The 12,732-nt window shown below is 34.4% G+C and overlaps 1 protein-coding gene across 1 annotated transcript in view; it reads right to left on the reverse strand.

Annotated features, from left to right (window-relative positions):
• The window catches only part of LRRIQ1 (leucine rich repeats and IQ motif containing 1), a 178,283-nt gene that overhangs the window by 141,896 nt on the left and 23,655 nt on the right, over nucleotides 1-12,732 (reverse strand). The window contains 2 exon segments of the mRNA XM_032644164.1: nucleotides 5,971-6,121; nucleotides 8,445-8,597. Of these exon segments, the coding sequence (XP_032500055.1) occupies nucleotides 5,971-6,121; nucleotides 8,445-8,597 (304 nt within the window).

Here is a 12,732-nt window from a genome sequence, read left to right on the forward strand (position 1 = left end):
CGAAACTACAAATGTAGAATATTTGGTATTGCTTCCTTCCAATTTTATTTCACCTCCTTAAGAAATATTATAGCATGGAATAGTGACTTATTAACTTATAAACACAAATCTATCTTTGTGCCCCTTCATAAGAGTTCTTAGCATCAATATATCATTGAGAGACAAAATCTATGCTTTTCCCTTAGCTCAACCAGAATCTCTGTAAGCAGTTCTTGAAGATGAAAAACAGACTCCAACTGGTCTTCAGAAAATCTACTTTCCCATGCATACTCTTCTCACACTCAATAAATACAGTGTTTTCATTGTACCCAACAGACAGCAAAGATGTCTTTTACTTTGTTTGCTGAGAGTGTACTACATAGAGATACCTCAGGTACATCAATTAATAACATGGCAGTTTTCACATAAGTCTTGCAGATATCCTATCCCAGGAAATTCACTGACTACAAAAAATCCCATACAGCACTGTTGGCAATGAAAATGAAGTGAATGGAAGTTCAAGCATTTCTTCTTACAAACAGCCTTTTTCTTTTTTTTCAAGCTTGCTTCAGTGAGTACCAATAAAGTAACATACATTATCAGTGCACTTGCCTTCATTCCAACAACAACAAAATTATTTCTGTATGTATTTTAAATCAAATTTTAAAATAAAAAATTTATTTCAAAAGTATCAGTATTTCCATATGGGAGAAGTCATGAGTGGTCCCAAAGCAGGCAGCACAGACACATAGACAAACATATTAAAGAACATTATACATTACATTTTAGAAATTATGCCTTGAAATGTTTGCAAAACAAAAGCTTGCTTTGTGAAAACCACTATATTTTTCCCAAATTAAAAAAAAAAAATGGGGACTTCCCTGGTGGTGCAGTGGTTAAGAATCCACCTGCCAGTGCAGGGGACACAGGTTCGAGTCCTGGTCCGGGAAGATCCCACATGCCGCGGAGCAACTAAGCCTGTGCACCACAACTACTGAGCCTGTGCTCTAGAGCCTGCAAGACACAACTACTGAGCCCACATGCCAGTTACTGAAGCCCGCGTGCCTAGAGCCCATTCTCCACAACAAGAGAAGCCACTGCAATGAGAAACCCGCACACCGGCAACAAAGAGTAGCCCCCGCTCACCGCAACTAGAGAAAGCCCGCGCACAGCAACGAAGACCCAACACAGCCATAAATAAATAAATAAATTTATATTTTTAAAAAAGGGAGTTGATGGTGACTGATTAGATCCAATTCTCCCCAAACCTCCTCCAGAAATTCATAAAGTGCAACAAAGAAATCAAAATACCCACAAACTATCCTTCCATTGCAAATGGGAGATAAAGAAATCACAAGTTAAATTTCTTTCTAAGTGGGGTAATAAGTATCCAGGATCAACACAATCCAGGCTGAATCCACACTTGTACAGAGGAAATCCTACGGAAACTGAACGGATAAGTAAACACTGGAGGTGCCCCAGGGGTGGAAGAACCCATTTATTACCAACAAGGCCTCCCTCCAGAAAGAGAGAGCATCATCCTGAGTGGGATGACAGTACTGAGACCAAGTATATGAATTAAATTAATAAATGCAAATGGCCATGGTCTATATGAGAGAAAAACATTTAAGCTTGGATCAAAAAATAAAACCCAAATCCATTCTGTATACAAGTACATACATAAAACAAAGTGATTCAGAAATGTTAAAAAGTTTTTTTAGACTAGGCAAATACAAACAAAATGAAACCATGTAAGACAAGGTAGAATTCAGTCACAAAAGCATTAAAGAGACAAAGGATGGAACTTAAAATTTTCAAGGCTAAAATTCACAATAAAGATAACACAGTTAAGAATATCTGTATAACGGCATGGAGCAACATTCATGACGCAGAAACAAAAGGATGTACACAAAGAAATAGGCTGATTAAGAACAGATACACAGCTCGGTGCTCTGTGACCACCTAGAGGGGTGGGATAGGGAGGGTGCGAGGGAGGGAGACACAAGAGGGAAGAGATATGGGAACATATGTATATGTATAACTGATTCACTTTGTTGTAAAGCAGAAACTAACACACCATTGTAAAGCAATTATACTCCAATAAAGATGTTAAAAAAGGAGAACAGATACATTCAATCTAGCTCAACTCCTTCAGTCCAAGGTAAATCAAGTACACATTTAAGACCTAAAATAAAAGATCACTAATGTAGATCTTAAAGATGAAAATATATACTTTATATTCCAACAAAAAACAACCACCTTCTTTTCAAGTGCACATGAAACATTCCTGAAAATTAACCACATGTTAGAAAACCACAAGTTTCAAGAAGCAGATATGGCACAAAAAGAATTCTCTGACTATAATTAAATAAAACTAGAAAAAATAACAACAAAAATGGTCTTTCCATGTGGAAATTTAAAATTTTAGGTAAAAGATAAAATACATCATGTAATTGTAGAACAGACAAAAATACCTATACCTTATTCAGAAGTTACAGAATAAGCAGTGCTCAGAGTAAAATTTATAGACTTAAGTACTTATGTCAACAAGAGTGAAAAATGATAAATAATTAAATTACAAATTTAACTTAAAAATAGAAAAGAACAACATAATAAACAGAAGAAAAGCAAAAAAAAAAAAACTGCCATTAACATGTATTAATGGTAGGAGTGCAAAGTGGTACAACCCATATAAAGTGTGTCTGGCACTATCTTCCTAGATTAAAGATGTCCTTTGCTCCCCCCCCCCAAAAAAATATATACATATATATATCAGGAAACTAACCTAAAGATATATCTGATGAAGTATGAAATGACATAGGTATCGGGTTAGTCATGATGGCAGTGTGGAAGATTGTAAACCATCCATTGTCCATCAACCAGAGACCAGTGGAATAAACTCTAGTGCATACACACAACTGAATACTATCAAGCCATAGAAAAAGAATGCTATGAACTCCATATATGTTGTAAAATGAAAAAGAGCAAGATAAAGAACAGTACTTAAAATATTCTTTATTTTGTGAAAGAATTAGCATATATACATATATTTCTTAGATATATGTATGTGTATGTATATTTAAAAACACACACATATATCACATATGTGATACACATGTATTATTATACACATATATACATAAATATCTGTATATAAAAGTAGATGGGATAACAGTGAAATGAAAAAGGATGAAAGCACAACCACTTTGAGTCTTCTTAAATGTAGTCTGTAGAAACATATATCTGTCTTAAATCTCAAAAATAAAACTGAATCAAAGGGAAAAGTGAACTAATTATATTTCAAATTCATAACATAATCACAAAGATAAAATACTTCAAGTGAGCACATCACTTTGGGGGACAAAGTGTAAGGGCCAAAAGAAATGCAAAAAAATCTCAAAATTAATTTAGAAGATTTCTTCTAAATACTTCTAAAATGCTTCTAATACTGGCATTGTTGTTTTGAAACTATTTTATGGCTATTATAATCCATAGCAAATAGTTATGTTAGTGTTGGTATCAACCAAGGACTACAGTGGAAGAGAAAATAACTATAAAGTTCAAAAAGTAAATTTGGAGATATCAATATTTGATATCTTCAATCAAATTCACAGGACTGGACAATTTGAGTATCAAGCAGTATAATAAGAAAAGAGACTGAAATATTCTATATTATAAAATTCTATGAGTTCATTAGACCACTAAGAAAGAGAGAAGAGCAGGGAGAGAGAGAAAAGTGCAAAAGCAAAACAAAATAAATGAAACAAAGAAAATTCATTTGACACCACTGAAAGTAATGACCTTACTGTAAAAGTCTATCAATATAAAGGCAGGCATTTATTCCTGTCTTTCCTCTACGAATGATTCCAAGGTAACCAAATAGTTATTAAATAAATGATTCCAGTTTTTAAAATGTGGAAGGAATGTTCAAATTAGAAAACTCATTTTTTGTATCCCCCACTGCATTAATTGATTCAGGCCACATTAATCAATGGATGAAAGCATTAGATAAAAGGTTTGTGGGAAACTTTATAATGGAACGTTTAGGCTATCACTCACATACCTAACATGCAACTGTAGCATCATTAAAAGCAAATAATCACTGTATGACTCCTGACGTAAGGCAATACGAAGCACAGAGCAACCCCTATGAAAAATTCCTGCCAAAAAAGACTAAATTTTAATTAACTCAAGCCTGTTGCACTAGCTTTCATTTACAGGACATGAAATATTTATAGGCATAGTGAAACAATTTTAATACATTAAAAGGAAGTAAATGAACAAACCCAAAATGTGGGACACTGTATAGGACAATTAACATAGGTTTTGCAACAAATCAATGGCATGGAGGAAAAAAAGTGGAAGGATTACTACAGATTAGATAGGACTTCAGATACCTATGTAAATGTAATATGTGGTCATTGTTTGTGTTATGATTCAAACAAACCCTGATAATTTTAAGAAAATAAGGAAATTTGGATTATGGATTATCAGTTGATAGAAGGAATCACTATTAATTTTATTAGGCAACACAATGCATTGTAGTTAAGTAAGAAAGGACCATATTATTAAAAACCATCTCCTGAGGTATGAAAGGATGAAATTTTATGATTTGGGGATTTGTTTTAAAAAAGAAAAAATACAATAAAAAACAAAACAGTAATGATGGACCAAATGTTGACTATAGTATATGGAATCTCCATGTATTCATTTTGTAAATGTTTGAAATGTTCAACAATAAAAAAAGAAAGAAAATACAAAATATTACATAGGCAAACAAATTAATATCAAGAAGGCCTAGGTAGAACCAGGCCTAAACACAGAAAGCAGGCTTACTTCTACTCCTCCACCTGCTCCCATCCCATTTCGTGATATTTCAGTACAGATCACATTTCCTAACCACTACAGGATGGAGAAGGTGGAAAGAATGTACCTTCTGGGGGTCCAATAATTTAAGCCATTAGTAGTATACTAGAGTAATGTTTTTATCTAGTTCATTATTTTCTGCCAGTCCTTGATTATTGATTAACCATCATTTAAGCCCTTATCAAGTCCCTTGAGAATCTCACAGTTAAATTAAAAAAAAACAAACAAACAGAATTTTAAGCCAGGTATTAAAAAACATGAGATTTTTATTTTAGACTTACCACACTGGAAATGTATAGAAGTGAGTTGAAGCTGAATTTCAGTGGGCAGAAGAGGGAAGTTGGGTAGTAAGAAGTGAGAGCAAGAACAGAACACTCTTTCACAAGACTTGACAGCAAGAGGAAGAGAGATGAGGCAATGGATGGCAATAGGAAGAATCTGACATGAGAAAGGTGATAAATGATGGAGGAAGGTACCAGAGGAGAGTGACAGGTATATTTACGTAAAATAGAAGGGCTGGTCTTAAATAAGAAAAGACATTTTCATCACTGAATTTTATGGATTACAAAGAATAAGGATGGAAACGCTATTGATATATAGGTATACAGACAGACAGATGGAGGGACAAAGATGATTAGGGAGATCCAAACTGATAAACTCTTTCTTTTATGTGGTATTAGTAGCCTTACCTAAAGAAGGAAAGGTTAGTACAAGTGATGTGTGTAGGTAAGGAGAGTAGTGTCATACCAGGAAAGTTATGACAGCTGCTGAGAAGTACAGAAAGCATAGGGTCCATAAAAGTATGATGGCAACAAACTAGGGTATTGTATTCTTCAGTAGAGTTCAGATCACTATTGGTTATAAGAAAAGGAACAGGGAGGTGAATATACTAAATTTAAGGAGCTACTAACAACCACCCATTTGCCAGTGGTGGGAGCATATTCCTTTTATATATATTAAAACTAATTTTGTTTCCTTTATAAATCTGGATAAAAGATTAAATAAGTATGACTTGGATAAAATAAGCAAATTAGTGATGGTGGCCTATTCTCAGAAAAGAATAAATGAAACAAAATATAATAATGAGAAATAAATGTCAATATATTTAAATTCCACTGTTCTCACCAATTCGAGTGATTTTATTATGTGAAAGTTCAAGATTTTGGATATTAGTGCAGCCATCCAAACCATGAAAAGAAGTCAGTTGATTTTTATTAAGAAGAACAACACAGAGATTTTCTAAATTTTCACAGTTGATAGTCTCAATATTGTTTTCCTAAAACAAAGAACAAATGTAATTAGTTTTATTTCAATGGCTTATTAATGAAACATTTAAAGCTTGCAAAAAGAGGGAAGATGAGATATATGATCTTTAAATGAATATCTGAATCCCTAATTTTAAGATAACTATGTAGAGTGTTATACTATCTAGATGAAAATACTAAGTAACCAAATAAATGACTTTGTATTTATTAATAATATTTTAAAATATAGAAAACACAGAGGATCATATAACAAAATATTTCAAACGATCTAAATGAACAAGAGTGAACATTTGGTCATAGTTGCTAAAAAACTTATTTTAAAGAAACCAAACATGGAAAAATTTGAAATCTCCCCATTTCCTTTCCTCAGTCCCTTTTGCTATCTTTCCCTCCAAAGAATACCAATACCATGAATTAGGTATATATCTCATGTATAGATTTATACTTTTACTAAACATGCACATCTCTGCAATACATAATATTGGTCTCAATGTCAAGATCATATGTCACGGATGCAACATCAATTCTCTTAAGATTTCAGAAAGATAAATGGGCTTCTAAGAATCTTAATGGTATAGTCCTACAACACCCTTCTCAAAAATATGAATATAGCCTTTGTCTAATAGAGTAAATTTAATAAGAAGCATAGGAAACACAAAGTTTGAAAAGAAAATCATATTGGTGGAAGCACAGTCAGTTTGAATTGAAAATAATATAATCTAAAATAAAAATAAAACTCTAGCACCTCCCCCCAATCTTCTACGAGAAAGAAACATTGAGAAAAATTCTCAGCTGCAAAACAGGACACTTCTTATGGAAAAGAAAGTATGCCTTTGGGGATTCCCTGGTGGTGCAGTGGTTAAGAATCCACCTGCCAATGCAGGGGACATGGGTTCAAGCCCTGGTCCGGGAAGACCCCACATGCCAAAGAGCAACTAGGCCCGTGCACCACAAGTACTGAGCCTGTGCTCTAGAGCCCGCGAGCCACAACTACTGAGCCTGTATGTTGCAACTACTGAAGCCCACGCACCTAGAGCCCGTGCTCCACAACGAGAAGCCACTGCAATGAGAAGCCCGCGCACCACAATGAAGAGTAGCCCCTGCTTGCCACAACTAGAGAAAGCCCATGCACAACAATGAAGAACCAACGCAGCCAAAAATAAATAAATAAATGGGGAAAAAAAAAAAAGAAAGCATGTCTTGAGGATGGAGTTAAAAGCCTAGTGGGCAGAACCAACAATCACAGACACCCATTCCCATGGAGCAGAACCAAGTCCTTATTAATAACTGATGGTAGTTTCTTAGCTATGGACCAGGGACTGCCATGAGCGTCTTGTTTTCTCCCATATTGAATGGTAACAACTCTTGTAATTAATCAAGTCCTCTCTCACCACTGTATGTGGGTGTGGGGGAGGGAAGACAACTTTTCCTTTAACTTCATAGATCTCTGAGTTGAAAGAACTTTCTCTGAGCAGATCATCTCCACTTGGATCTGATTTAGATGAGAAGATTCTGTGCTCAAGTCTGAGTCTGATGCCATGAGTTAATGAGACTTTGTGGTCTTTGGGACATGAGTCCTTTTGCATGCGGGAAGGATGTCACTCATTAGGAGCTAGGGGCCAGACTGCAGGAGGTTGTTACTTTGTAAGCAGTTCCAATAAACCTCACAACCCAATATTCACACATCCACATAGTCCCCTCCCACATGAACTGAAAGCTCAGCCAATAGGACACAAGCTAGCATGATGCCAGCAGATGCTTGACAAGCACTTCATATTGAAGCTTGTCTTTTTGGAAAGCTCACCCTTTTAAGATTCCCAAGAAAGCACAGAGAGAGAGAGAGAGAGAGAGAGAGAGAGAGAGAGAGAGAGAGAAATTCCAAACTCCCAAGGCACCAGACATGTAAAAGAAGGCATTTTGGACATTCCAGCCCCAGCTGCAAATTACATAAGAGACCCAGGCAACATGGTATGAAGCAGATGAAATGCCCAGATAAGTCTGGCCTCAATTCACGGCCCACAGAACTGTAAGCAAAAAAAGTGGTTGCTGTTTTTAGTTAACTAAATAATGTGGTCATTTGTTATGCAGCAAAAAGTAACAAAACAATAACTATATCATCTGCAAATAGAGATAGTTTCCAGGTCATACCATCTAATCACCTTCCCTGTATGGTTCTCACAAATTTTGGCCCTTGATCTCTTTTAGACCCTGAGTTATAGGTTACTTTAGTAAATGTTTCTTCAAAATTGTCATTTCTTAAAATGTACACCCGAATTACACCTTACTCCACTTTATATTTTATTATAAAATAAATATTGAGAACATAGGACATACCTGTGCATCAATGTACTTTAACTTTTTGCAGTTACTCAGGCTGTGCAAAGAGGTTAATCCACAGCGCCGAAGAGACAGAAACTGAAGATTTGTACACTCTGCCAGTGTGGAGAGACTACAACCTGGCAAATCTTGAAGTGTTACTGTTGTAACCTAGGGAATTCAAGAAAATTGGAACACATAACATTATCTAACTATAATTAATATAAACTATACTAGCCTTGCAAAATTGTTTTAAAAACTTCATCTAAAAAAAGTAATGCTATATATTGAAACCCACACTTATTAACAACTCAATTTCATTTAAGCTATCTGGCCATTTTGCCAATTTTGTTCCCCTCATAGAAAGACAAAATAATGCAGTCATTCATGACCAATTCAAGTTCAAAACTAATATGCATAGAAGCAATAATAATATTGTAATCATTTATTAGTTCACTCCCTGATTTTTCACCAAATTCATTTTCCTTGTTTTTCATGTCCCTTGGCATTATTTTCAGGATTGCACTACACAAATGTTTAAGATCTGTGTTTGACAGTATCTTAGGGATATCTGGATAGTACCAGAAGCCACAATGGGTCAGGGGATAGATTTTATATCCAACCTGCCATGCTTCAACTAGAATACCTTAGCTATCTTCCAAAAAAGAAGAAAGTTTAACTGAGAAGAGATATTATAGAACCTGTAATAAGTAGAAGCATGCAATAATAATTGAACCATGCAATAAAACTACATTCTATTATGTCTTCTGTATTATAAAGGTATGAATCATTCCGTACTACTGAATAATGTAATATACCCAGCGCATATAGAATCTGCGGTATAAAAAATCATGAATAGCTCTTAACATACATTTACAACATTTCTTATTATTGAGATATTACTGTAGACTCAATGCTTCCTTTTTTCCTAAGGCACTTTTCTCTTTTTAAGCCTTTTCAACTAAAGAAAATTCAATATCAAATTATGTATTCAACTTTATGGTATGCATATTAAGGACTACACTTAGAGTTCTAAAAGAATATGTCAGATAGAAATATTTTGAGGTTACTGAAAAGCACTCCACTTATTAAACTCAAGAGCTCTCACCTAAGTAAAACTGGCACAGTAATAATGTAATAATATGTTGGTTCTTCACCATAATGGAGTCCATGCACTAAAATAACTATATAAGCTAAATTGCTTTATAGTAAAAATACTTTCATACTGCCACATCACAAGTCCTAAGGCCAGGTTTCTCATGTACTGAATAACAATTCTAAAATGATTAGCTTTATAGTATATATGATACTAGTGTATATCTTACTCAAAAGAAATTTTTTCAATGTTTTATTGAAATTGAAAGCATTATTACTTCAAAAAACCTGGAAAAAGTATAAAATTCTTAAGTGCAGTAACTCCTCTTCATGGGAAATATTTCCTGTGCATTAAAGTTTTACATTTACATATTTATGTAAGTAAATGGGCAGACCATATGTTCTTGGAGATAGAAGGGATTAGACTACTCCTTGCTTTAAGTAGCAAAAGCAATAACTGATTATTTTTAAAACTTTGGGTGAATAAAAGTTTCTAGTTTCATAACGATTTCAGGCATTTCTCAATTACTCATAATGTAAAACAACTTTTGAAACAAATTTCTTTTTTATAATTTTTCAGAAAGAAAAATATTAATCTACTTGTGTCAGGATAACTGCTGTGTTATGCCCACTTAATTTGTCCACAAAGAGATACTATAAATTCTGTAACTGGAAAACTGGCTCTATACTAAAAAACTGAACACACTATTTAGAACTGAGCGCTTAAAAACTGAAAACCCTACAGCTGCAGCTTTATAGTAACAAATGCTGCTCTACCTTATAATTTATATTATCCTGCCTGATTTAATAATATGCTGCTTACAATCAACTATATAAGCACAATTAAGTTCTAGTTATGATGTGGCAACCTCTCTAATTTAATTACAGTACAGGAGTGACAGCTGTTGCAGTATCCTTGTTGATGGTGTCTACCTGTGAATATGAGGTATTCCATGGTACTTCCTCCTCCCTTTTATTAAAGATTTAAAATTTTTCCTTATGATATAGCAAGTTATTCTCTACCGCACTCTAGTTTTTTCCAAACTTATGAGCTCAAATAAACTTTTACATTCATCATTTTGATACATGCATGACAATAATTACATAAATAGAACTGCCTTATGCTCTAAAAATTAAGGTCAAAGAGAATTAGTACTCACAGGTGTTCGTTACTGCATGGTCAGCCTGATAAAAGAGCAACTGGGGCATAGTGGATGGTCACTAAATTCTTCTTAAATAACTAAACGAATAAACTGTCCTAGCCCTATGGCAAAACTAAAATATTTATAGCATTCATAGTTTCGTTCCCTTACAAAGGATAATATAAAAATATTTGGAAGATTAATATTTTTGGTCTCTCATGAGTTGAAAATGAACTACTCCATCTATAGAAAACCTATGACTCATTCATTATATTTTGATAAAAGATCACAAATCAGTTTTCCACTTAATCGTCTATATTTCCCCAAATCCTTGACAGTTTTGGTAAATAAAATGACCTAAAATAGCTACAGATTTTTTATAGAGTTCACTCTCAGTTACTCTTGAGTTCAACCGAAGCAGTGTCAGTCATCTATGGTAGACTGTAATTACAAAAGTAATGAAAGCAATGACTGTTTTGCTTTATGTTCAGTGCCACAATCTCAAATCTATTCAACCTGGAGAAATAATATTGTTCAAAAACTCAGCGGCAAAGAGACTGAATCTGAGGTATGATTAGTGGCTTAAATGAATGAGAATATAACTTCAAGTAAATCATGTGCCGTCACAACACCAGTTAATTACAATTTGCCTTGAATGAAGTGAGACATTCAGCCCCTAAAATGTTATCATCCATGCCATGTTATAAAGCCATAGCAAAAAATCCTTAAGCTAGTACCCTTTTTTTGTGGTTGCTATTTAAGGCAAGTTACCATTCGTAGCAAAATGCCCCATATAAAAGAAAGATGAATTAGTTAAAGCATTCAACTAGGAAAAAGAAAACTATGTTAGTTGTCAATAATCACTTCTCTTCAGTCATATCCTTTTGGGATATTAGTCCATATAGTAGATGATCCAGCATTTTCAATGTTATAACGTATTTGATGAAAGAGGCTATTAAGCAGCCCTCAAAAATCCATTTGCCTTTCTCTTCAGATGTTTGAGATCCACATTTGACAATGACTATCATATATGTTAGGAATGTAAGACCAGATTCTTCACATACGGTATTTAAAAAGTCAACAATCCTATAAAGTAGGTATTGCTCTTCCCAGTTTATAGAAGACAAAACTGAGGCTCAGAAAGGGAAAGATCAAGCACCTTGCACAAGGTGACACAGCCAGTAAATGGCAGAAATAAAATTAGAACCCTGATCTTATTTGATACAGGGATTGTTAGTACTTTATTAAATTACATTCAAGTAATTTTTATATTAATTTCATTTTTAATCAATACAACCTAGCTAAATTGTGAAGCTGATAATAATATGGAGATAAGATTAACATTCAGTTGGACTTCTTTTTCCATCCCTTTATCCATCCTCCCACTCATCCATCTCACAGTCAAGTAATGAAAACCACTATTTGTCTGGCAATAAATAAAGAAGTATGGACAAGAGGCAGACCTGAATCATGTCCTGAAGGCTCAAAGTGAGAGAGTAACATAAGCAAAATGAATTGACTACTGGGTGAAATTCCAGAAGAATAAATTTTTCTCTTCTAAAGGTTTACTCCGGAAGGACTTTACAAAGGTGGCAGATAATGACAAAGACGTGAAGCTAAGAGATTAGAAAATCAAAGTAAGGAAGTTACAAGATGGTTTTTATAACACTTCAGCACTTACATGGCACATGCACTTATATTTTCATGTTTATACTGTATATTTGTAGTAGTCAAAGGATTACAGGGTCCTTTAGAACACTGCTGCTCAAATTAGTCCATGAGCCAGCACCAACAGCATCACCCAGGGGCACTGTAAAAATGCAGTACGCTGCAGTTGATCACCAGACCTAAAGAATCAGAATCAACGTTTTAACAAATCCCCAGGTGATCTGTATACACATTACAGTTTACAAGGTCTTGCTCTAACAAGTATAAGAAAAGGTTAATCCTCACTTTATGTAAATTGACAAGAGTTCCATAGAAGGAACAGAGTGGGCAGAAGAAGAAACACCAAGAAGAAAGAGGTTCATACGTCTTAACTTTCTCAGTGCTCCTCTCACTGGACAAAA

The sequence above is a fragment of the Phocoena sinus genome, chromosome 10 (genome assembly GCF_008692025.1).
Source record: "Phocoena sinus isolate mPhoSin1 chromosome 10, mPhoSin1.pri, whole genome shotgun sequence".
Classification (NCBI taxonomy): domain Eukaryota; kingdom Metazoa; phylum Chordata; class Mammalia; order Artiodactyla; family Phocoenidae; genus Phocoena; species Phocoena sinus.